Genomic DNA, 26,299 nt, shown 5'->3' with positions numbered 1-26,299 from the left:
AGTGGGAGGAGAAGCAGGAGCTGGCTCTGGGGTAGCTCATGTCTTGGTTCATGGCTGATGTTCTGTGTGTTTGTCTTTAGGTCTATAACTTGCTCCCTGATTTTCCCCGAGGAGACTATCCCGACTCAGTGCGAGAGCCTGAGTCATGTGATGAATCGCCCATGACTATAGGGATTAGCAGCCGGACTCCCACACTGGCTAACGCCTACAGCCTGTTTAAGGTAGGGTTGGGCCTGGCCAGGCCTCACACTCCTCTGTAGCCTGAAAGGACTAAACTGGCTCCGATGTGCCCAGAGCTGCTGGCATCCAGGAGCGAATCCCAGCAAACTCAGGCCTGGGATGCACCTCCCCAGCCACCTTCAGACATGGCCCAGGCCCTGGGACAGATCCCTGGTGTATCCAGGGAGCAGGAACGCCCCATCCTGCCCCACTCCTGGGCACAGGGATATTACCTGTGGAGTTGGCAGCGTCACCTCCACTTACAGTTCTCTGGCACGTCCCGTTATAAGTTTTCAGTTCATGTAACTTTGTCCGACTGAAACTTCCCCAGCCAGGGGTTGGCCTCAGGCTGAACTTTCTGAGGCATTTCAGCTAACACAGCTCAGCAGTTGCTCAGAAGGGGAGGTGGGGAAAAGACTCAGTTGTCCCATGATAAAATGAAGCTGTTTAATTGAGAAGCTCCCTGCCTGGGAGCAGAGACCCAACCCTAGGCCAGAAGGTCGCCCTGGGGTCAGGGAGGTGCCCTTTGCTTTCCCCATGACATGCAGCCCCCATTTGGCTGCATGGGAAACTCCTGGGAATGGCAGTAGCCACATGCCCAGCAGAGGCTTAGAGTTTGCATTATTCTGCGAGGAATCCCTCTGCACCGCGCCTGCTCCATCCCCTCCTACATGCCGACCTGCCTGCACGCACCTTCACCACAGAGCAACTGAGCATGCTCCAGCCCGGGGCCACAGGAGCAGAGCAGGATTTTCCTGAAATGGCTCCTCCGGCCAGTAGGACTTGCGGTGGCACTGGGTGTGGGAACGGAGCATCCGGAGACGGTGCCTCTGGTGCTCCCAGTGCTCCCCTGCCCATCGCAGGCAGCCTGGAGGAGGAGAAAGCCACCTGAGTGAGATGTGCGGGGTAGGGGAGGGGATGGGTGCAGAGGAGGCAAGGAGGGGTGGGGTATGGCTGCAGAGGGGGAAAGAAGGGGGTGGAGGATGGCTGCAGAGGGGAAAGGAAGGGGTGGGGATGGGTGAGGAGGGGTGGGGTGATGGCATCTTGCCCCGCCAGAGGGAGGGATGGACGACATCCTCCCAAAGCCCTCAGGCTGGGAGTCAGGAGATGGGGGCTTTGTCCCAGCTGGAAGCCAGCTGAGTGAAATATGAAGAGGGGACAAAGAGTGGGTGGGGGGATGGGTGCAGAGGGACAAGGAGGGGGATGGGTGCTGTCAGGGTTCCCTCTCCACTCCGAACTCTGGGGTACAGATGTGGGGACCCGCATGAAAGACCCCCTAAGCTTATTTCTACCAGCTTAGGTTCAAATCTTCCTCAAGGCACAAATCCTTTCCTTGTCCTTGGATGGTATTGCTGCCACCACCAAGTGAGTTAGACAAAGATTCAGGAAAAGGACCAGTTGGAGTTCCTGTTTCCCCACAATATCTCTCCAAGTCCCTTCACCCTCTTTCCTGGGGAGGCTTGACAATAATCTACCAACCAATAGGTTAACCGAGTGAGCACAGACCAGACCTTTGGGTTTTTAGGACACTAAAAACCAATCAGGTTTTTAAAAGAAGAACTTTATTATAAAGAAAAAAGGTAAAAGAAGCACCTCTGTAAAATCAGGATGGAAGGTAATTTTACAGGGTAACAAAAAGAGTTAAAACACAGAGGATTCCCCTCTAGGCTCAACTTCAAACTTAGGAAAACCAGGAATAAACCTCCCTCTTAGCATAGGGAAAATTCACAAGCTAAAACAAAAGATAATCTAACACAATTCCTTGCTATTACTTACAATGTTTGTAATCTTAGATGCTTATTTTCAGGTAGGGTTTTAGGAGATGTTTTCTCCTGCCCTGGTCTCTCTCTCTCTGAGAGAGAACAACAAAAAGAGCACAAACAAAAACCTCTCCCCACAGATTTGAAAGTATCTTCTTCCCTTATTGGTCCTTTTGGTCAGGTGCCAAGCAGGTTACTTTCTTCTTCGAGTGATTGCTCATGTGTATTCCACAGTAGGTGATTCCAAGCAATATCTGCTGGAGATGGGTAGGAGTTCACGATGGTTCGGGACGAGGTACCACCCTGCCGAACCTGGCGTCATCCCTAGACTGGGAGTGAATCGCGTAATGCGAAGTAAATGTGTGAACTGAGGCCCAAGTGGCCGTCCTACAAATGTCCTGGATGGGGACATGGGCGACATAGGCAGCTGATGAGGCCTGAGCCCTCGTAGAGTGTGCCCTGATGATTGCTGCCAGATCACAGCACATGCGTATGTACGAGGTGATCCAGCGGGAAAGCCGCTGGATGGAGATAGGCTGCCCCTTTGCCCGCTCGGCCAAGGCAATAAAGAGTTGAGAAGATTTCCAGGATGGCTTAGTCCGATGCTATGGCGTTCTTCGAGATGTGTTGCTCATGTCTATTCCACACCCCGCCCTCCTTCCCCTCTGTCGGAGTTGTCCAGCAAGAAGGAACCAAGGGTGTGGGGAGCCCGTGGCTCCCCTTATAGCACGATATACAGGGGCCACTCCAAGGGTCGCCGCGGTGCTATGAGATAGTTAACAGCTCCCAGGCACTCTTGGACCAGAAATGGCCCTTCTCATGATGCTTCCATCTTATGGGCCTGGAGCACCTTCAAGACCATGACCTGCTCCCCTACTTTGAAGGAACACTCTCTGGCATGTTTATCATAACAGGCCTTTTGCTCTTCCTGAGCATCTTTTAGGTTTTCTCTAGCAAGGGCTAAAGAGTCTCGGAGGGTGTTTTGCAGGGTGTTTACAAAGTCCAGAATGTTAGTTCCTGGAGAAGGTGTAAACCCCTCCCAACTGTAATGGCCCCTTAACCTTGTGGCCATACACAAGTTCAAATGGTGAAAACCCTAAACTGGGATGTGGTACAGCCTTGTAGGCAAAGAGCAACTGCTGCAAGACTAGGTCCCAATCATTGGAGTGTTCATTTATGAATTTACGTATCATGGCCCCCAAAGTTCCATTAAACTTCTCCACCAGGCCATTGGTTTGATGGTGATAAGGGGTGGCAACCAAGTGGTTCACCACATGAGTTTCCCAAAGGCTTTTCATGGTCTCTGCCAGGAAATTAGTTCCTGAATCCATAAGGATGTCAGAGGGCCAACCTACCCTGGCAACAATGTCTGTTAATGCCTGGCACACACTTTTAGCTCTGGCGTTGCTTAGAGCTATTGCTTCCGGCCATTGGGTGGCAAAATTCATGAAAGTCAGTATGTACAGCTTTCCTCTGGGTTTCTTTTTCGGAAAAGGACCCAGAATATACACAGCTACTTGCTGAAATGGAACCTCAATTATGGGGAGTGGCTGGAGAGGGGCTTTGACCTGGTCTTGGGGTTTTCCCACTCTTTGGCACACCTCACAAGACCAGACATTCCCTCCCAGTGGTAGGACTTGCCCAAATGGTCTTTGGTCCTGTTCACCCAAGCATGGCTACTAGGACGATCATGGGTTATGCTCAAGAGCTTTACCCGGTATTTAGTTGGAACTACCAACTGTCTTTGAGGATACCAGTCTTCCTGGTGCCCACCAGAAAGAGTTTCCTTGTATAAAAGTCCTCTTTCTACAACAAACTGGGATCGATTAGAAGAGCTGAGAGGCGGTGGGTTGCTCTGTGCCACTGGTCCCTCTGGAAGCAATGCAGGTGATTGGGCTGCTTCTGTTGACTGTGACCCGCTCTCCGCTGGTGCACTAGGTGGTATTTCAGGCTCTGGCTGAGCCTCTTGCATAGGTTTATCTGCTGCTGCCAGTGCAGGCTTGGCAGTGCCCTCCAGCCTTGGAGTTGTAGACGGGGTTGCAAGTGCTGGATTCAGTACTGGCAATGGTTCTGGTGCTGGTTGCTCCGCCCATTCTGGTTCTGGGACTGGTTCTGGTTGGGTCTCTGGGACTGGATCCACTACGGCCTGGGGACCTTTGCAGTTTATTACACTGGAATCACACCAATCTGTTTGGGTTCTTGAGGCAGTTGGCCTTTATATGCCCCAGCTCATTACATTTAAAACATCGCCCAGCTGACTGGTCACTGGAGTGAGGTGGGTTGCTGGAGACTGGTGTGGTGGGACGATAAGGGGTTTGGGGGTTTCCTTGGAATGTAGGTGGGGCCTTGGGCTGCCCCCGGTGGTAAGGTGTTGTTTTGGGTTGCCCCTTCTGATATCCGCTCCAACTGCTGCTAGCTTTTTTCCTTTCCGCCACCTCCACCCATTTGGTTCCGATTTCCCCCACTTCAATTACAGTTTTGGGCTTCCCATCTAGGATGTATCCTTCTGTTTCCTCAGGAACACCCTCTAAGAACTGTTCCATTCTTCTTCGAGTGATTGCTCATATCAATTCCAGTTAGGTGTGTGTGTGCACTGCATGCACGGATGTCAGAAACTTTTTCCCTAGCAGCTACCCGGGCCGGCTGGGGAGCCCCCTGGAGTGCTGCCAATATGGCGTTGTATATAAGACCCTGCCGGCCCGACCCCCCATTCAGTTCCTTCTTACCAGTTGTTGGAACAGTGGTCTCTTGTCTCCTCAAGTGCTCCACTAATCCCTAGCTTTTTCTTATCTTAATTGTTAGTTAATTGTTAATAGTTAGTGTTACGTGTTTTCTCTATAGCGTTAAGTGTAGTTTAGTAGTTGAGGGCAGTTCTGCACTCAACGACTGCCCTGCGGGCTCTGGGGCATGCCGTCCCAGGGCTTCAAGCCTTGCAAGTCTTGCAACAAGCCCATGCCTACGGGCGACCCCCACGACTCCTGTCTCAGGTGTCTGGGGGAGGGCCATCAGGCTGAGAAATGTAAAATCTGTAAGGCGTTCAAGCCCCGGACAAGAAAAGAGAGGGAAATTCGACTCAAGCAACTTATGGAGTCTGCTTTGCCGTCCTCCATGGGCCTGAGCGCCTCGGTGCGCCGTGCTCCACCAGCAGTACTGTCATAACTATAAAGCGAAGGGTAACAGCCCTCCTGTGTACAATACTATAAAATTCCTCCTGGCCAGAGACTCCAAAATCCTTTTACCTGTAAAGGGTTAAGAAACTCAGGTAACCTGGCTGACACCTGACCCAAAGGACCAATAAGGGGACAAGATACTTTCAAATCTTGGTGTGGGGGAGGCTTTTGTTTGTGCTCTTTGTTTTGGGGGTGGTTCGCTCTTGGGACTAAGAGGGACCAGACATCAATCCAGGCTCTCCAAATCTTCTGAACCAGTCTCTCATATTTCAAACTTGTAAGTAACAGCCAGGCAAGGCGTGTTAGGTTTATCTTTGTTTTTTCAACTTGTAAATGTTCCTGTTGCTAGAGGGTTTACCTCTGTTTGCTGTAATTTTGAACTTAAGGCTAGAGGGGGTTCCTCTGGGCTCTTTGAATCTGATTACCCTGTAAAGTTATTTTCCATCTTGATTTTACAGAGATGATTTTTACCTTTCTTTCTTTAACTAAAAACCTTCTTTTTAAGAACCTGATTGATTTTTCCTTGTTTTAAGATCCAAGGGGGTTGGATCTGGACTCACCAAGAATTGGTGGGGGGAAAGGAGGGGGAATGGTTAATTTCTCCTTGTTTTAAGATCCAAGGGTTTGGATCAGTGTTCACCAGGAAATTGGTGCAGAAGTCTCTCAAGGCTACCCAGGGAAGGGAGTTAGTACTTGGGAGTGGTGGCAGCAAAACCAGATCTAAGCTGGTAATTCAGTTTAGGGGTGCACATGCAGGTCCCCATATCTGTACTCTAAAGTTCAGAGTGGGAAAGGAACCTTGACACCCATCTACGGCACCACAGAAGTTCCCGCGCTCATCTCGGGACTGACAATCTCCCGGGCCCCCAAAACACCCACCTTGGCACCGTTCCCATTCCCCGGTGGCTGGGAAGAAGCAAGCCTTGGGAGGATCCCCTGTTAGGGCCGTAGCAGTTGTTCCAGCCCCAACTGAGCAAGCCTCGAACCAGGCCTCTAAGCAGGACAGGGTCAGTAGGCCCCAGTCTGCTCACGCCAGTCCCGCACAAGGACCATGCAAGTGGACAAGATTACATTACCTTCCACCCCGGATAACTTCGAGGCCGCCAGAGGGCTCATTGAAATGATGTCTCCGGTGCCCCTGGTCCCAGCACTGGCTCTGATACCATCCAAGGGTAAACTGGCGATGTTTGGACTGGAAGCCCTCAGACCAGCACTCCATGCTGTGAAGATGTGGGACTGTTCTTAGTGTTTCCTCTGAATACTGTGTGAGTGCCTCAGTTTCCCCTATGCATTTCTCCAGTGTGCACAAATGGCCGACACCCTGTATCCTGGCAACAAATGGCTGGAGCCCTTCCCCCCTGCAAGGGAATAGCTAAAGGTGAACAAAGAGATCGGGTGACCACCTGGCCCAGGAAAGAGAAAAAGGCCAGAAAGGAGGGGCTGGAGGGGGTTTCAGTTTGGAGCTGGCCGGGGACAGGAAGTGAGGACAGATGGGGGTGTCTGGCTCACTGGGCCCCAGAATGGACCCGGCTGAGGGGTCCTGCTCTCTGTACCTACAAGCTCTGTTTTAGACCATGTTCCCATCATCGAATAAACCTCTGTTTTACTGGCTGGCTGAGAGTCACATCTGACTGCGAAGTGGGGGTGCAGGACCCTCTGGCTTCCCCAGGACCCTGCCTGGGCGAACTCGCTGTGGGAAGTGCACGGAGGGGCATATGCTGAATGCTCCAAGGAAAGACTCAGGAAGGTGAAGCCATGTGAGTTTGTTGCCCTGAAGACAGTCTGCTCCGAGCGAGAGGAGGCTCCCCAAAGTCCTGCCTGGCTTTGTGGGGAGCAGTTCCAGAGCATCGCCCGGGGACTCCGTGACACATGCCACTCGGAGTCCCGGCACCGTCCCGAGTCCTGGCACCGCCCCAGATACCAGTCTGACTTACGGCACCGGTTAAACTTGCAGCACTGGTCCCGCAGTCCCGAACCTCGGAACCATTCCTGCTCAAGGTCGCTGTTGACTGCTGGAACATGGTCTCGCTAGAGGTCCAGGTCAAGCTCAGCAACCTCACGGCACTGTTCGGACCGACGCAGTGTGGAACACTGATCCCCATGTTGACTGTTGCCACGGCACCAGCCCACGGCCCGCCACCGATCTGCTTCACGGCACCACTCTCCATCGTCGCATCGCTCTTTATCACGGCACCCATCACCAGCTCGGCGCTGGTCTCCATCACGGCACCGCTCATCAACACGGCACCGCTCCTCATCATGGCACCACTCTCCACCGCAGCACCGGACGCGATCACAATCAGCCTCTCAACGCCGATCCCCACATGACCCTCACCTACCAAGGGACTCGGTGCCCCCTTTGCTCCATTCGCACACTGCCCCTCCTTGGCCGTCACGATCTCAGTCTCCTTCCGGAAGGTCAGGGAGAGCTTCAGGGGTTTCGGACATCCCCCAGTCGGTCCCGGGAAGCCTCGGTCAAGACCCCCCCCAGCGCCCAACTGGCATCCCCAGTGGCAATTTTGGACCCCCTGGGCCTATCATCAGGCCCAGGGCGCCCCCGCCCCCAGTTGCCCGGCCGTCATCATGTTCGAACGCCCGACCTCCTGAGCTGACCCTTAGCCACCCCCCTCCAGACCCCTCCAGACCCAGACCAATCCACGGAGTCAGCACCTGTGGTAGAGCTACACCAGGCGCCTAAGAGGAGCTGCCCATGGCTGACCAAGATGGACTTTAGGGTCTTTCAGGAACTGTTAAGGCTCTTAATATGAACCTCCAAGTTGAGGAGGTTGTGGAGGAGGAGGACCCGATAGTGGACATTTTAGGCCCGGATGGGCCTTCCAGAGTGGCCCTTCCCATGAATAAAACAACTCAAAACTACGCCAAGACACTCTGGCAAACCCCGGCCTCCATTCCTCCCACAGCTAAAGGGGTAGAAAGAAAGTACTTTGTCCCCACCAGGGGTTATGAATACCTTTTCACCCACCCTGCCCCATGCTCGCTTGTGCTGGACGCGGTGAACGCGAAATAAAGACAAGGCCAACAAGGGCCTGTTCCCAAATTGAAGGACGCTAAACAGCTGGACCTTTTTGGGAGAAAGGTTTATTCTACTGGGGTCTCTCGCTGCAGATTGCTAACCAGCTGGCAATGCTCAGTAGGTACAATTTTAACTCTTGGTCTGTGGTCCTCAGATTCCAAGATCTTCTCCCAGCAGAGGCTCGTACAGAACTGGGGGACTTTGCTGAGGAGGGTAAATTGGTTGCTTGGACTTCCCTCCAGGGTTCCTTCGATGCTGCGGATGCGGCTGTGTGTACCCTGGCATCGGGAATTGCTATGCGGCGGAACGCCTGGCTCCAGTCTTCAGGGTTCCCGCCTGAGGTTCAGCACACCATCCAGGACCTCCCCTTCGATGGTCAGGGCCTGTTTGCAGAGCAAACCGATTCCCGTTTACATGCCTTAACAGACACAAGAAACACTATTAAATCCTTAGGTATTCATACCCCAGCTAACCAAAGAAAGCCATTTAAACCCCAGGCCACCCAACAGCACCCCTTCCCACCTAGACCCAGGCAGGACTTTTCTAGTCAAAGAAATAGATACTCTCGATGCAGACCCTCTTGTCCCCCTTACAGACAGGGTCAAGGACGGTCCAAGCCACCCCTGGGCCCAAAGCGCCCGTTTTGAAGGTGCGCCCGAGGACGGACTACCAGCTCTCGCCGCGGACAATTATCCCTTCCTGAACCATCTATCCCGTTTCTACAATGCCTGGTCTCATATTAAATCGGACCGTTGGGTCCTCCACACGGTGCAGATGGGATATTCTATCCATTTCCGTTCCATCTCACCCTCCCACTCCCCTTCCCCGTCTCTCTTCAGGGACCCTTCTCATGAGCAACTCCTCGACCAGGAGGTTCAATCCCTCCTTGCCCTGGGGGCAGTGGAGGAAGTTCCTCAGGAGTTCAGGGGCAAGGGTTTCTACTCCGGCTATTTCCTTGTCCCCATGGCAAAGGGAGGCCTAAGACCCATTCTAGACCTCAGGGAGTTCAACAAGTACATCGTCAACCTGAAGTTCCGTATGGTCTCTTTAACCACTATCATTCCCTCACTGGATCCAGGAGACTGGTATGCTGCACTCAGTATGAAAGACACGTACTTTCACATTTCGATTACTCCGACGCCCAGAGGTTTCCTCTGTTTCATGGTGGGCAAGTTCACAGCCCTCCCGTATGGCTTGTGCACAGCCCCCTGCATCTTTACCAAGTGCATGGCGGTCATGGCAGCTTTTCTTCGCCGACATCATGTGCACATCTTTCCATACCTCGACGACCGTCTTATATGGGGACGGTCTTGCCAACATGTCCAGTCTCAGGTACAAATTGTCACAGACACATTCACTCACTTGGGCATCATGATAAACATCAGCAAATCTGTCCTCTCCCCTATTCAAACAATAGAGTTTATAGGAGCAGTCCTGGACGCAAACCAAGCAATGGCTTTCCTTCCGGAAGCACGGCACCTGGCTATAGCAGGCATAATTACCAGCCTTTTCAAGTTTCCCACCACCACAGCAAGGCAGTGCCTCAGGTTGCTGCTGTACCTACGTGGTGCAGCACGCCAGGCTAAGACTCAGGCCTCTACAGACATGGTTGGCGTCAGCCTACTGACTGGGACGTGACAGTCTAGAAATGGTCCTCACGGTCCCAAAGTGCACACTCGACTCCCTGCAATGGTGGCTGAATCCTCGGATGGTGGGTGCTGGCGTCCCATTCCATCCTCCTCAACGCACCTTGACTCTGGTTACAGACGCATCTGCCCTGGGTTGGGGGGCCCACCTCGGGGGCCTGTCAACGCAGGGCATATGGAATGAAAGTGAGCTGTTGTTACACATCAACATCAGAGAGCTCAGAGCGATCCACTTTGCGTGCCAAGCCTTTCTTCCCCACTTGCGGGGCCACTGCGTAGCAGTCCTAACAGACAACACCACGGCCATGTTCTACCTGAACAAGCAAGGCGGAGCCCAGTCATTGCCACTCTGCCAAGAAGCCCTCCTTCTGTGGGACTTCTGCTTAGCCCACTCCATCAACCTTCAGGCCTCATACCTGCCGGGTGTCCAGAACGTCCTGGCGGACAGCTTGAGCAGGCGTTTTCTTACACACGAATGGTCGATATGTCCAGATATCATTCCATTTTCCATACCTGGGGGTTTACCTGAGTTGACTTGTTCGCTTTGCGGACCAACAGGAAGTGCCCAGCTTTCTGTTTCTTCCAGGGTCACAGTCCGGGCTTGAGAGCAGACACCTTCCAGATCACGTGGTCAGGCACAATTGCTTTATGCCTTCCCACCATTCCCGCTGGTCCACAAGGTGCTCCTCAAGCTCCGCCGGGACAAGGCAGATGTCATACTGGTAGCCCCTGCCTGACCATGCCAGTGTTGGTACCCTGTCCTGTTGGACCTGTCAATTCAGACTCCCCTACGTTTCCCTCTCAGCTCTGACCTCATCTCTCAGAACCACAGTCATCTCCTGCACCCGGACCTTCAGTCGCTCCACCTCACGGGCCTGGAGGATCCGTGGCTGAACCTGGCTGAACGCACCTGTTCGGACTCGGTAAGGTGGGTGCTTCTCGAAAGTCACAAGCTTACCTAGTGTCGACTAGGCTTACCTACGAGGCCAAGTGGAAGAGGTTTTCCAGCTGGTGCGCTCAGTGGCAGGTGCTCCCGCTCTAGGCTCTGATTCCGTGCATCTTGGACTACCTGATGTTCTTAAAGGACCAGCACCTAGCCTTTGGATCCCTTAAGGATCACCTCGCGGTCATCTCTGCATTTCACCCAGGCGTGGCCGAGCGCTCAGTGTTTGCACACCTGGTCATGCAGCGTTTCCTCAAAGGCCTGGAGAAAATCCATTCTCCAACGAAGCCACCCATGCCTGCATGGGACCTTAACTTGGTCCTCTCCTGCCTTATGGGCCCTTCTTTCGAACCACTGGCCTCCTGCTCACTTCTCTATCTCTCCTGGAAGGTTGCCTTCCTAGTGGCCATCATTTCCGCACGTCAGGTGTCCGAACTACGGGCTCTCACATGTGAACCGCCCTATACTGTTTTTCATAAAGATAAAGTTCAACTAAGACCTCACCCGGCCTTTCTGCCAAAAGTGGTGTCCCACTTTCATGTGAGCCAGGATATCTTCCTACCGGTTTTCTAAACAAAACCGCATGCTGACCTTCGGGAACAGCGTCTCCATTCTCTGGACGTCAGAAGGGCACTTGCCTTCTATATAGACTGAACAAAGCCCTTCTGTAAAACAACCCAGTTGTTTGTCGCCATCGCGGAATGGATGAAAGGCACCTGGTCTCCTCTCAGTGAATATCATCGTGGATCACCGGGTGTATTCATGCTTGCTACAACTTGGCAAATGTCCCTCTGCCTGCTGTCACGGCTCACTCCACGAGAGCTCAGGCGTCATCAGCTGCCTTTCTGGCACACATTCCTCTCCAGGAAATCTGCAGGGCTGCCACATGGGCCTCAGTTCACACATTCACGTCCCACTAGGCCATCTTCCAGCACTCTCGGGATGATTCAGCCTTTGGCAGAGCAATCCTCCAATCTGCGGTTCCTTGACTCCAACCCCACTTCTGAGGTAAGGCTTGGGAGTCACCTAACTGGAATTGATATGAGCAATCACTCGAAGAAGAAAAAACGGTTTCTTACCTTTCTTCTTGTTGTTCTTCGAGATGTGTTGCTCATATCTATTCCATTCCCACCCACCTTCCTCTCTGTCAGAGTAGCCGGCAAGAAGGAACTGAATGGGGGTCGGGCCGGCAGGGGCTTATATGGATCGCCATATCAGTGCCACTCCAGGGGGCTCCCAAGCCGGCCTGATGGGTAGCTGCTAGGGTAAAAGTTTCCGACATCCATGCACGTGGCGCGCACACACACCTAACTGGAATAGATATGAGCAACACATCTCAAAGAACAACAGTTACAGAAAGGTAAGTAACCGGTTTTTTGCAATAGGAAAGACAGATCTTCCACCATTCCAATTAGGACTCTATCAGAGTCCATCCGCGGTGCAGTTCCTACTGTTGCCACCAGGGTGCTGTGCACCGAAGCGCTCGGCGCTGCATCTTGGCACAGTGCTGGAGGTTGAGGGCTAAGAGCTGCCTCCATGAGGAGCTGTCGCAGATGAAAGTCCCGCACATTTTTAGTCCGGGGCCGGAAACCTTTGCAGATCCTGCACTTCTCAGTCTGATGAGATTTCCCCCAGACACTTTAGGCAAGAGTCATGGGGGTCACCCATTGGCATGGGCTTGGAGCAGGACATGCAGGGTTTAAAGCCTGGAGCCCAAGCTACCGATGGGGAGGAGGGAAGAACCCTACTAATCCACTAGAACTATTTACACTATAACTAGAGTGGAGAGCAGCAAAGCTGAACTCCACAGATCCAATGACCATCATGGGCGGTAAGAAGGAACTGAGTGGGCGCTGGGTCAGCCAGGGTATATATCCGGTGCCATAAAGGTGCCGCTCCAGGGGGCTCCACAGCCGACCCACTGGGTGTTGCCAGGGTAAATTTTCTCCAACGAGCGTGCACGCGGCGCGCACACACCTAATTGGAATGGATATGAGCAACATATCTCGAAGAACAACAGCTACAAAGGTGAGTAACTGTCTTTTTCTTTTGAACCTCACTTTCCGTCATCGTAGCCTTCCTGTGCTCAGCCTAGCCTAACCCGAGAGCTAGAAAGAAAAAAAACAAACCCAACTTGTGAATTCCCTTGTTATAACTTAACTCCTCTGCCTCCAGGCAAAGAAAAAAACTCCAGCTGCTCTCTGCTTTAAAAAAAAAAAAAAGTCCTTAAAAAAAAAAAACCTCCCTGGTTTACAATCAGCCAAAAGAAACAATGTTTTTAAAATCCTGAGGTCTGTGCTTCTGGTTCAAAATGATCCCATGGTGCTGCCACCATGTCAGGGTTCCCTCCCCACTCTGAACTCTGGGGTACAGATGTGGGGACCCGCATGAAAGACCCCCTAAGCTTATTTCTACCAACTTAGGTTCAGAACTTCCCCAAGGCACAAATCCTTCCTTGTCCTTGGACGGTATTGTTGTGAGTTAGACAAAGATTCAGGAAAAGGACCACTTGGAGTTCCTGTTTCCCCACAATATCCCCCCTTTCCTGGGGAGGCTTGACAATAATCTACCAACCAGTAGGTTAACCGAGTGAGCACAGACCAACCCTTTGGTTTTTAGGACACTAAAAACCAATCAGGTTTTTAAAAGAAAAACTTTATTATAAAGAAAAAAGTAAAAGAAGCACCTCTGTAAAATCAGGATGGAAGGTAATTTTACAGGGTAATAAAAAGAGTTAAAACACAGAGGATTCCCCTCTAGGCTCAACTTCAAACTTAGGAAAACCAGGAATAAACCTCCCTCTTAGCATAGGGAAAATTCACAAGCTAAAACAAAAGATAATCTAACACAATTCCTTGCTATTACTTACAATTTTTGTAATCTTAGATGCTTATTTTCAGGTAGGGTTTTAGGAGATGTTTTTTTCCTGCCCTGGTCCCTCTCCCCACAGATTTGAAAGTATCTTCTTCCCTTATTGGTCCTTTTGGTCAGGTACCAAACAGGTTATTTGAGCTTCTTAACCCCTTACAGGTAAAGGAGGAATTTTATGCTACCCTTAGCTGTATGTTTATGACGGGTGCGGAGGGTGATGGCATCTTGCCCCGCCAGAGGGAGGGATGGACGACATCCTCCCAAAGCCCTCAGGGGCCCTGGAGTCAGGAGACCGGGGCTCTGTCCCAGCTGGGGATTGCTCTGAGTGTTGGCAGCCTCCCCAGGGCCTGAGCCCAGTCAGACGGCCATAGTGGAATGGGCTAGGACCTGCCCTCCCCCTGCCAGCGCCCATCCAGTGGGCGTACTGCCCATGGCACCCAGCACCGCGCGCACCGCGGCATCTCGGGGCTGCCCAGTGGCCAAGTCACTCCCCAGAACTGTTCCCAGGTGGGCGGGGGCTGGGTTCTGGGTACCAGGGGACCAGACAGATGCTGCCATGGGCGGGTGCTGCACATTGCAGGGGGGTGGCAGCTCTGCTTGAGCGGAGGTTGAGTGTCGCTGGCTGATTAAAGAGGAGTGTCTGAGTGCTCTGACATCCACAGCCTGGCCTGAGATTTGCTGTGCCTCATGCAGGGCAGGGTGGGGCTAGTGGGCTACATGTGGGGTCATTTGAGTGGGGGGGGCCAAGATACAGCCCCCCTCATGAAACGGGTTTACACGACCGCCCGGTTCTCATCATGCTGTTTGCCCTGATGGGGGGTGGGTGACCTGAATGGAGGCCCCAGAGAGTGGGAGGCACATGTGCAGCCAGGCTGGGGCTCCGTGGAGCCAGCGGGTTTGCAGGCAGTCAGGTGTCACAGTGACCGAGGGGCGCTGGGGGACGTGCTGTGGCCCGTGAATCTCCAGGGTGCCCACGGGCTGTGAGTTCAGGCCCCACCCGGGGCAGGTTTCAGAGGCTGCAGGTTCCGCCCATTGCCTCCGCTCTGCAGTGGCTCCGTTTGGCAGTTTTGCCCGAGACCGAAATCTGGGGTTGAGGGCGACGTTTTCAAGGGCTATAAGAGCCACGTGCAGACGCTGCCGTTCCTGCAGAGGGTTGCCAAGAAAATGAGCATCGAGCAGAGGGAAGGGCAAAGCCTCCAGCACCCGGTTAGGAGAATCCCAGCAGGCTCCTCAGAGCTGGACTGAGGCAGCCTGGACCCTTCGAGGTTGACGGGCCCCTCTCCTGCCCCAGCTGCACCCAGCGCAGTGAGCACAGCCGCAGCCTCACAGCAATTCCCATCATGTCCCACAGCCAAGGGCCCCTTCTCAGTCATTCGTCCCGTCCACTGCCCATGGCGCCACCTCCGGCACCTTCCCCATGGGCAGTGCCAGCTCCTGGGCAGAGCTGAGGCTGGGCTGGGGTGGCACCTCCCTTAACTCTTCATTGCCTGGTGTTCAGCGGGGCAGGATGAGGGGCTCACCCCAGTCCAGAAGGGCAGGGGCACCGCTGGGCAACCTGCAGTCTGCGCCCAGGACAATTCGGGGCGTTTAACAGACAGTCACACATGCCCCTGCCCCCGAGAGCTCCCAGGCTGACCGGCAAAGGGAGGGAAGCGACTAGAGAGGAGACGGGACCTGCCCACGTGGGCCGCGAAGGTAGGAACAGAACCCAGGTGTCCTGACTCCCAGCCCAGTATCCCAGCCTCCGGCCCACGCTGCCTGTCATGGGGCACAGCGAGGAGTCCTGGGATCCAGCTGCTGGAACTGTCAGCAGGAGAACGGCCCGACAGTGTGATGTGTGAGGCTGGAATCGTCTCCTAGATGAGGCCCCCTCGCTTGGGACTTTTAGTGCTAAAACCAAACCCCCAGGAAGAAGTGCTGTAAGGATCAGCCCTGCCCTGGCCCCGGGGGACGAGGGGGTGGAGAGATGAGCCGATGGGTCTTTCCCCTCTCTGTTCTCTGTGGCTCAGTGCCTCAGTTTCCCCATATGTAAAATACTGGTTCCGCCCCTTTGCAAAGCAGTTGCAGAGTGCTGGGCAGCAGCCGAGTCTCTGTGAATTCTGCTCCTGTGTTGCTGTCTTGCTGTGTGACCTTGGGCAGTAACAACAGGCATCACACCACCTCTGGTGCTTTCGCTGCTCCTCATGCATTTACCTCCGTCTTCCTTCTCTCCCAGGATGCGGCTTTGAAAATTCTCACCAACACCAATGCCAAGCAGCCCTGTGAACATGGACTCTCAATGGACTTTTATTATGACTCTGAATTCGGATACCACACAGTAGGTCAGTGGGGCTGGGAGCTTCCATCCCCCTTGATCAGCAATTCCAAATGCCCTCTCTGCCCTGTGAGGGGAGACGCATGGGCTCGTGGCTCAGGCCTGGGACCTGGGTTCTAACACTGTCCTTGTCAGTTCCATTGTTCTCAGTGAGGTGGAGGGTGGGGGTTTCTCCATGGTTCTCAAAGAAGCCGAGGGTGAGAGTTTGTCCCTTATTTTCAAAGGGGCAGGGCCCAGGGTGGGAGGTTTTCTCCAGTGTATTCAGTGGGGGCTGGGTACACATAATCATCTGACCAGGGCCGGCTCTAGGCATTTCGCCGCCCAAGCACAGCAGTCAGGCTGCGTTCAGCAGCTTGCCTGCAGGAGGTCCACCGAAGCCACGGGACCAGCGGACCTCCCGCAGGCAAGCCGCCGAAGGCAGCCTGCCTGCCGCCCCAGCAGCAACCGGCAGAGTGCCCCCGGCGGCTTGCTGCCCCAAGCACGCACTTGGCGTGCTGGGGCCTGGGGCCAGCCCTGCATCTGACTCTTCCAATTCAACTCTGCTCCTCCTCCTTTGGCTGGAACTCTTTGCCAGAGGATGTTGTGAAGGCCAAGGCTATAACAGGGTTCAAAAAAGAATTAGAAAAATTCATGAAGCACAGGTCCATCAACAACTGTTAGCCAGGCTGGGCAGGGACAGTGTCCCTAGCCTCTGTTTGCCAGAAGCTGGGAATGGGCAACGGGAGATGGATCACTAGATAAGTCCCTGTTCTGTTCATTCCCTCTGGGGCACCTGGCTCTGGCCACTGTCAGCAGACAGGATACTGGGCTAGATGCACTTTTGGTCTGACCCGGTAGAGCCGTTCTTATGTTCTTACTTTCACAGAGACCAACGGCTTTTCTAGCTCCAGCCCCATGTGCTGCCCTGGGATCTGAGAGTCAAGCTGGGTGTTATGGAGGAGATCACATGGGGTCCTGCAATGCCCACTCGTGCTCGGTGGTTGCGGTAGAAACACACTGAGCCTCTCTAGGCCTCTATGTTCCAGCTGCTCAGTGCGGCTAATGATTTGACCTGCCTGGCTAGCGGCTCTTTGTGCAGGGCTCTGGGAGTGCAACGTACCTTTAACGCTGCTCGGGCAGAGCTGGGACTGAGCTCAGGGCTCCTGGCTCCTGCCCACGTGCTGAGTCCACCAGTGTGTGCTGCATGTAGGACACCCCCAGCCCGACCCCTCCAGCCCCAACCCTGCCAGCAGGGGTCAGTTCTTAGAGCTCCCAGGGGCCACATGCAGCCCCTGAAATGTCTCCAAACACCGAGACTTTGCAGGTGCAAACACACGTGAATCATCGTCTGGATTTGCCCCAATACTGTGTGGGGCTCCCTCAACCCCCCCTTAGTATCTTTTCTAGACATGATCCCTGAGGCAGAAAGTGTGGATAGTGAAGCAGGGACCCCAGCGATCAATGGCCTGCTAGCACCAGGACCCAGCACCCAGGAGGAGGCAGCGCCACGTGTGTACTTCCCAGAGACGTGGCTGTGGGACCTGGTGCCTGTGGGGTGAGTGAGGAGCTGTCACAGACCGTCCCTGCAGAGTGGCCTCCAGGCCAGACCCTGGAAAGCAGCAGCTCCCAGAGGTGGCGTAGTGGTGGGGGAGGGCCGGCTGTCCGTGTGGGGCTGGTTCCTGCGCCCTGTTGCCAGTAGAGAGGAACCCAGCACAGCAGTGGGGAATTGAAGGTGGCACATGGGGTACAGGTGGGAGGAGCCGGGGATCCCGAGCAGGGGGAACTGAGGCTGACCCCAGGAATAGCCCCTGACAGGGATACGTGTCCGGCTGCGGAAGGGGGGATCCCCATCCCGTGGGACATTGAGCCCAGCCCGGAGAGCCCCGGGGAAGGGAAGGATCCTACGCTAGCTGGCGTGGGGCGGAAGAGGGGAGGAGATGGGGGCACTGACAGCCCTTCCCCTCTCTGCTGTCTGGGATTGGCCTGTTTCTGGCCCCAGCCCAGCAGAGGGTCGGGCAGGGACGTCTCCGGTGGCCGTGCTCGTGGGCGCTTCCCAGGGGGCGGCCGCGTGTCTGACGCTGTTTGTTTCCGTCCCGGCGCAGCGAGGGGGGCACCAAGGACGTCCCAGTCTCGGTGCCCGACACCATCACGGAGTGGAAAGCTGGGATGTTCTGCACGGCGGAGCTGGGCTTTGGGCTCTCACCCACGGCCACCTTCACGGCCTTCAAACCCTTCTTTGTGGAGCTGGCCTTGCTGTACTCCGTGATCCGGGGAGAGGCCTTCGCCCTAAAGGCCACCGTCTTCAACTACCTGCGGCAGTGCATCAAGGTGAGCGCCGCCTGGGGCTGGGCTGCGGGGGCTGCTGGGGCCAGTGACCTGGGGCTGGGGGGCTGGGCAGCGGCGCAGGCCGGCGAGTGGCACCGGCAGTCACTGGCCCTGACCCTGTGACCACTGGGGTCAGCACATCGCGGTGAGGGGGCCTGATCCCCAGAGGCGTCACGTCTCGGCTGGAGCTGGCGCGTGTGAGCGCGTCCCCCACAGCCCTAAGGGGGTTCTCGTGTTGGGCCCCACAGGTGCGGGTGACGCTGGCAGAGTCTGCGCAGTTCCAGGTGCAGGCGGGCGAGGACGGCGCCTACACCAGCTGCCTCTGTGCAGACGAAGGGAAAACCTTCCAGTGGGAGGTGACGGCGAGCAGCCTGGGTAAGGGGCGATGGGGGCTCTGTGCTGGAGGGGAGGGACAGGGAAGGGGGGGCTCTGCACAGTGGCGGGGGGCAGAGAAGGGGTGCTGGAGCCTTCACACTAGGGAGGCAGGTAGGGGCCTTCGGAGGCTCTGCGTGGGGGACAGACGGGTAAGGGGCATTGGAGGCTCTGTGCTGGCAGTGAGGAGGAGGGCGCAGGATGGGGTCACTCAGGGCTTGGTTCCAAGCGGAGTGGATGAGAAGAGCTGTCGGGGGGGCGGGCTGAGAGGATGCCCCAGCAGTGAAACCTCTTACGTCCTAATCACCATTTCCCACAGTCACTTCCCTCCGTCCTTCCCTTCCCCTCTGGCCTTCTCTCTCTTTTCTCCCCATTCCCTCTCACGCTCTCTCTTCATTTTCTTTCTTTTACTACTATTCTCTCCCTACTTCACCACCCTTCCCCTTCAAGTATCCTCCCATCCTCGGACCCGGGCTCCTCTCTGCCTCGGGCAGGGGCGCTGGTCTGTCTAACAGGGGCGTCTCCCGCCTTGCTCTGCAGGGGAGGTGAACTTCACCGTCAGCGCCGAGGCTCTGCACACCGAGGAGCTGTGCGGCAACGAGCTGGCCGTGGTGCCGGCCCAAGGGCGAGTGGACACTGTGATAAAGCCCCTGCTGGTCCAGGTCAGTGTCGGTCGGGGCCTCTGGGCAGAGCGGAGGGAGATCCGGGGCCTGGGTCTCACCCCCTGGTGGCCGTGGGCCGAGTCTGCACTTGTGATTGTTCTTTGTCCTGCCACAGAAAGTAATGTCCCAGCACCGCACCGTCCACGTCCTGGACCCCGACCTGCACTGCCCCGTCACGCGGTCCCATGCCAGCGAGATCAGGGAGCTGGCGGGAGAGTCCGGGGGCAGACAGAGACGGGGGTTAGCCCAAGGGGGGTGGCTGAGTGTGACACACGGGAGGGCTCGAGGCGGCTGAGAGTGACACACGGGAGGGCTCGAGGGGGCGGAGGGAACTAGCAGAGGGAAGCTCCGTGCTGAAGAGGAGGAAGCCGCGAGATCTGCTGGGCTGGGAACAGTCTCCCCGGGGAAGGGATGGGAGCCCCATTGCTGGGGCGCTGAGAGCTGGATGTGCCCGAGCCCCACAGCACGGGCTGTAGGGGATGATCCTGCCCTGGCTAGCGGCACTGGCTGACCCAGCAGGCCCTGTCAGGCTGTTACGTGCACAGTCCCTTCTCCTGACCTTCTGTCTGATGCTCCTTCCCCACAGCCGGGGGGGATCCTGGAGGAGAAGGCGCACAGCTCCCTGCTCTGCCAGGAAGGTAGGATCCCAGCGCCTGTGCGGGGCTCAGTGGGTGTCACTAACGCGGGGAGTCTCTTTGCTGCGGCACGTCAGTGATGGCTGAGCCACTGGATGGCCCAGCTAGGGGCACAGGAGCCGCCAGGCCGGACCGGACCAGGGGGCATCCAGGCCAATGTCCTGCCTGGGACAGGGTCCAAGCCCAGCTGCCCAGGGAAGATGCACCCCCTAGTGGGCAGTTATGGAACCGTCTGCCAGGGGCCGAAGGCTTGAGCACGTCCGGATCCTGCTCCCAAGTCTCACTGGGCCCCTGTTGCGCCAGCTCCTCTCCCCTGCAGCCTGGCCCCCGCGTGCACGATGCTCCCTGCAGAGCTTGTCTCACCGGCTCTCTGGGGCCAGGAGAGGGACCGAGTCCCACAGGCAGGTCCCCCCGCTGAGATCCCCCAGCCCTCGCCCTCAAGGGCACGTACGTGTCACGGCCGGGGGAGCTTGGGAGAGGGGCTGTGACTGGGCGAGAGCCCCGGACGGTGAGGAATGGAGGGATCTGATTGGCTGGAGGCAGGGGCAGGTTCCCAACAGGACTTTAACGGTGTGTCTTTGCCTTCGTGTTACGCAGCCTCCGAAGAAATCTCCTTGCAGCTGCCTGTGAATGTCCTGGCAGGGTCCGAGCGGGCCCATGTGACTGTCCTGGGTAAGGAATTCCCCTGCCCCATCCCTGCCAGGGCACGGTGCCCTTTGCCAACCGGCCCGTCTCCGGCCCAGCGCGCTGATCAGCAAGGCCGGGGCATCACGGATGGAAAAGACCAATGAGGTCTAGTGGGTGTCTGGGGCCGTGGCAGGACTGGTCCCTGCAGTCTGTGCTCCAGGGCCTTGTCCCCAGTGAGGGGCAATAGACTCCCGCGGTGATGCCATGAAGCTGTGCCAGGGCATTGGCGTCTTGGCCATTCATCACGACGTATCCACGTAACCCAACCAGGCCTGAATCAAACTGGGGGCTCTGGGCCCCCCAATGCCAGGGCTCCATTGGTGTGGTGTAAGGGACAGGGCAGCTGTTGTGCAGCCTGGTAATTCTCTGCTCCCCCAACTCCCTTGGTGCCAGGAGACATAATGGGCACGGCTCTGCAGAACATAGACCGCCTGCTGGCCATGCCCTACGGCTGCGGGGAGCAGAACATGGTCCGGTTCGCTCCCAACATCTACATCCAGCAGTACCTGGAGAAGAGCGGGCAGCTGAGCCCAGAGATCAGAGACAAAGCCAAGGGTTTCCTCCAGAGCGGTGAGTGTCCTCCCACTCCTGCACCCCCGGGAATGGCGGGGCCTTGCGAGGGTGTCACGGAGTCCCTGGGCGATGCTCTGGAACTGCTCCCCACAAAGCCAGTCAGGACTTTGGGGAGCCTCCTCTCCCTTGGAGCAGACTCTCTGCAGGGCAAGAAGCTCACACGGCTTCACCTCCTGGGTCTGTCCTTGGAGCATTCAGCATCCTCTGCCCCTCTGTGCGCTTCCCACAGCGAGTCAGCCCAGGTGGGGTACTGGGGAAAGCCAGAGGATCGTGCACCCCTACTTCACAGTCAGACGTGACTCTCAGCAAGCCAGTAAAACAGAAGGTTTATTTAGATGACAGGAACACAGGTCTTGACGGTACAGACAACAGGACCCCCTTTAGTTAGGTCCATCTGGGGCCTGCAGGGAGGCCACAGCCCCGTTGGGAAGCCCAAGCCCCATCGGGGCTCCCCTCCATATCCCAGCCAGCTTCAAATTGAAACTCCCTCCAGCCTCTCACTCAGCCTCACTCAGTCTTTTAAAAGACTTCCTTTAAAAAGTGGAAGTCAAATCCTAGTGATGCAAATAGAAAGGAGCACAAACACTGCCAAGTTAAGTGCAAGAGTGTAATAAGAAAAGCCAAAGAGGAGTTTGAAGAACGGATATCCAAAAACTCCAAGGGTAATAACAAAATGTTTTTTAAGTACATCAGAAGTAGGAAGCCTGCTAAACAACCAGTGGGGCCCCTTGACGATCGAAATACAAAAGGAGTGCTTAAAGACGATAAAGTCATTGCGGAGAAACTAAATGGATTCTTTGCTTCAGTCTTCACGGCTGAGGATGTTAGGGAGATTCCCAAACCTGAGCTGGCTTTTGTAGGTGACAAATCTGAGGAACTGTCACAGATTGAAGTGTCACTAGAGGAGGTTTTGAAATTAATTGATAAACTCAACCTTAACAAGTCACCGGGACCCGATGGCATTCACCCAAGAGTTCTGAAAGAACTCAAATGTGAAGTTGCGGAACTATTAACTAAGGTTTGTAACGTGTCCTTTAAATCGGCTTCGGTATCCAATGACTGGAAGTTAGCTAATGTAACGCCAATATTTAAAAAGGGCTCTAGGGGTGATCCCGGCAATTACAGACAGGTAAGTCTAACGTCGGTACCGGGCAAATTAGTCGAAACAATAGTTAAGAATAAAATTGTCAGACACATAGAAAAACATAAACTGTTGAGCAATAGTCAACATGGTTTCTGTAAAGGGAAATCGTGTCTTACTAATCTATTAAAGTTCTTTGAAGGGGTCAACAAACATGTGGACAAGGGGGATCCGGTGGACATAGTGTACTTAGATTTCCAGAAAGCCTTTGACAAGGTCCCTCATCAAAGGCTCTTACGTAAATTAAGCTGTCATGGGATAAAAGGGAAGGTCCTTTCATGGATTGAGAACTGGTTAAAGGACAGGGAACAAAGGGTAGGAATTAATGGTAAATTCTCAGAATGGAGAGGGATAACTAGTGGTGTTCCCCAAGGGTCAGTCCTAGGACCAATCCTATTCAATTTATTCATAAATGATCTGGAGAAAGGGGTGAACAGTGAGGTGGCAAAGTTTGCAGATGATACTAAACTGCTCAAGATAGTTAAGACCAAAGCAGATTGTGAAGAACTTCAAAAAGATCTCACAAAACTAAGTGATTGGGCAACAAAATGGCAAATGAAATTTAATGTGGATAAATGTAAAGTAATGCACAGTGGAAAAAATAACCCCAACTATACATACAACATGATGGGGGCTAATTTAGCTACAACGAGTCAAGAAAAAGATCTTGGAGTCATCGTGGATAGTTCTCTGAAGATGTCCACGCAGTGTGCAGAGGCGGTCAAAAAAGCAAACAGGATGTTAGGAATGATTAAAAAGGGGATAGAGAATAAGACTGAGAATATATTATTGCCCTTATATAAATCCATGGTACGCCCACATCTCGAATACTGTGTACAGATGTGGTCTCCTCACCTCAAAAAAGATATTCTAGCACTAGAAAAGGTTCAGAAAAGGGCAACTAAAATGATTAGGGGTTTGGAGAGAGTCCCATATGAGGAGAGATTAAAGAGGCTAGGTCTCTTCAGCTTGAAAAAGAGAAGATTAAAGGGGGATATGATAGAGATATATAAAATCATGAGTGATGTTGAGAAAGTGGATAAGGAAAAGTTATTTACTTATTCCCATAATACAAGAACTAGGGGTCACCAAATGAAATTAATAGGCAGCAGGTTTAAAACAAATAAAAGGAAGTTCTTCTTCACGCAGCGCACAGTCAACTTGTGGAACTCTTTACCTGAGGAGGTTGTGAAGGCTAGGACTATAACAATGTTTAAAAGGGGACTGGATAAATTCATGGTGGCTAAGTCCATAAATGGCTATTAGCTAGGATGGGTAAGAATGGTGTCCCTAGCCTCTGTTCATCAGAGGATGGAGATGGATGGCAGGAGAGAAATCACTTGATCATTGCCTGTTGGGTTCACTCCCTCTGGGGCACCTGGCATTGGCCACTGTTGGTGGACAGATACTGGGCTAGATGGACCTTTGGTCTGACCTGCACGGCCGTTCTTATGTTCTCCCCCCAGCTCCTCCCCCAGCCTTTGTCCTTTGTCCAGTTTCCCAGGCAGAGGTGTTACCTGGCCTCCAACCCTCCTCCTCGGTTCTCAGGTTACATGCTCAGGTATCCTCCCTTCCCCAGAACAGGTCGTCCCAGCACAACTCCCCTGCAACCTTCCCCGGTCAATACTCCCCACTCGGCATTCACATAACATATCGAGAACATTCCCACTTCGTCACATCGGGCCCTGTCCATGCCACCTCTGGGGCCTGAGTTCCAGTCCAGCCCCAGATCAGGGCCCTGGCTGGCTCTGGGGGTCAGGGAATGAGATCCTTGGCCTTTCTTTCTCTGAGGCCCAGGTCATAAGGACTGTTAGACTCAGGGTTCAGGGAACCGGAGAGGAGCCCTTTCCCCTCTAGGGGGCGCTGGTTGGGATCCAGCCCCAGGTCGGGGCGCTAGAGCATTTGGGGGATCGGGGCCCTATTCAGCCTTAACTCCATCCCCCTATTCAAACCGACCCCTGGAATCTCTGAGTCTCAGTGCCGTGGGGGAGGGGAGGGCTAGCGGGCCCCACGGGGTGCAGGCTTGGGGGTGGATTCTAGCCCCTGGGGGTGAGCGGATCCAGAACTCGCTGTCTCTCTCCCATCCCCACAGGCTACCAGCGTGAGCTGCTCTATAAGCACAACGACGGCTCTTACAGCGCCTTTGGGGAGAGCGACGCCACGGGCAACACCTGGTGAGGGGCCGCACGGCACGGGCGAGTCAGGGCTCTGGGTGGGCAGGGCCTACCGGGCTGCAGCCTGACCCCCAGCCCCACTGCTATTCCAGTCCTGCTCCCCACACAGCTCTGCCCCTCGTACTCACTCCAACCCTCCACCCCCCTGTCACGGAGTATGGGGGAGTCAGGCCCTATACCCCTCTTCCTGGGACTCACAGTGACTCTCAGCCAGCCAGTAAAACAGAAGGTTTATTGGACAACAGGAATGCAGGCTACAGCAGAGCTTGTGGGCACAACCAGGACCCCTCAATCTGGTCCTTCTGGGGGTGCAGGAAGCTTAGTCCCCAGCTTGGGATTCCCTGAATTCCACCACCCAGCCCAAAACCGAAACTGAACTAACTCCCTCCAGCAGGCTCCTTACTTTGTCCAGCTTCCCGGGCAAAGGTGCTGACACCCCTCCCCGCTGCCTGGCTCAGATTACAGGCTCAGGTCCTGTCTCTCACCTAAAGTCATCCCCGGCTCTCCCATCCCCCACACAGACAGCCCCTACTCCATCACATCTCTCCCCCCTTCAAGACTGAACTGAGCGGGGTCACTCTGCCCAGTGACCTGGGGAAGTTCAGGGCCCCCTCTCCGGGACAACGCATCCACTATCAGGTTGGCACTTCCCTTCACATGGACCACGTCCATGTCATAGTCCTGCAGGAGCAGGCTCCACCTCAGAAGCTTGGCGTTGGCTCCTTTCATCTGGTGCAGCCAGGTCAGGGGAGAGTGGTCGGTGTACACGGTGAAGTGGCGCCCAAAGAGATATGGCTCCAGTTTCTTCAGGGCCCACACCATGGCCAGGCATTCCTTCTCGATGGCCGCGTAGTTCTGCTCCCGAGGTAGCAACTTCTTGCTCAGGTACACGATGGGGTGTCTCTCCCCCTTTTCATCCTCCTGCATCAACACCGCCCCCAGGCCCGTGTCTGAGGCGTCGGTAAACACCATAAAGGGCTTGTCAAAATCTGGGTTTGCCAGAACTGGGCCGCTAACCAGAGCCTCCTTCAGCGCCCGGAGAGCCTGGTGGCACTGCTTGGTCCTTGTCTGGCTTCCCCTTCTTGCACAGCTCAGTGATGGGGGCGTCTATGGCGCTAAAGTGGGGCATGAACCTACGATAGTACCCCGCTATCCCAATAAAGGCCTGGACCTGCTTTTTGGTTTGGGGAGCGGGCCAGTCTCTGATCACCTCCACCTTGGCTGGTTCCGGCTTTAGGCAGCTGTTCCCCACCCGATGGCCCAGGTAAGATACTTCAGCCATCTCCACCTTGCACTTCTCAGCCTTTACGGTTAACCCACCCTCCCGGAGTCGGTCCAGCACTTGTTTAACCTGGGACACGTGGTCCTCCCAGGTCCGGCTAAAGACGCAGATGTCGTCGATATACGCCACGGCAAAACTCTCCATTCCCCTCAGTAGCTCATCCAAAAGGCGCTGGAAGGTGGCTGGTGCTCCCTTGAGGCCGAAGGGCAGGGTCAGAAACTCGTAGAGTCCCAGAGTGGTGATAAAGGCCGATTTTAGCCTGCGTCCAGCGGCACTTGCCAGTAGCCCTTGTAAGATCCATGGTGGTGAGGTACCGAGCACCTCCCAGCTTGTCTAGGAGCTCGTTAGGCCTGGGCATGGGGTAGGCATCAGATACGGTGATTGCATTGAGCTTTCGATAGTCCACACAGAACCAGATTGACCCATCCCTTTTGGGGACCATAACCACTGGCGAGGCCCAAGGTCTGGAAGATGGCTGGATCACCCCCAAAGCCAGCATGTCCCTGACCTCT

General features: G+C 54.9%; 2 protein-coding genes across 12 annotated transcripts in view; both read left to right on the top strand.

Annotated features, from left to right (window-relative positions):
- Positions 1-26,299, top strand: part of LOC120385046 (alpha-2-macroglobulin-like protein 1) — a 224,513-nt gene that overhangs the window by 184,529 nt on the left and 13,685 nt on the right. The window lies entirely within an intron of this gene.
- The window catches only part of LOC120385047 (alpha-2-macroglobulin-like protein 1), a 56,151-nt gene that overhangs the window by 27,647 nt on the left and 2,205 nt on the right, over positions 1-26,299 (top strand). Inside the window, exons 16-25 of one of the 2 annotated variants that reach the window (XM_039504142.1) lie at positions 81-221; positions 15,859-15,964; positions 17,344-17,491; positions 18,039-18,264; positions 18,510-18,636; positions 19,174-19,295; positions 19,882-19,933; positions 20,528-20,602; positions 21,011-21,187; positions 24,424-24,505. In XM_039504142.1, the coding sequence (XP_039360076.1) occupies positions 81-221; positions 15,859-15,964; positions 17,344-17,491; positions 18,039-18,264; positions 18,510-18,636; positions 19,174-19,295; positions 19,882-19,933; positions 20,528-20,602; positions 21,011-21,187; positions 24,424-24,505 (1,256 nt within the window). Of the gene's footprint in view, positions 1-80; positions 222-15,858; positions 15,965-17,331; positions 17,492-18,038; positions 18,265-18,509; positions 18,637-19,173; positions 19,296-19,881; positions 19,934-20,527; positions 20,603-21,010; positions 21,188-24,423; positions 24,506-26,299 lie in introns of both variants that reach the window. The other variant, XM_039504141.1, reaches the window with a different exon arrangement.

The sequence above is a fragment of the Mauremys reevesii genome, linkage group 17, assembly GCF_016161935.1.
Source record: "Mauremys reevesii isolate NIE-2019 linkage group 17, ASM1616193v1, whole genome shotgun sequence".
NCBI classification, from domain to species: Eukaryota; Metazoa; Chordata; order Testudines; family Geoemydidae; genus Mauremys; species Mauremys reevesii.
Note: the sequence above shows the minus strand (reverse complement) of the source record. Positions and strands in the feature narration are given on the sequence as shown.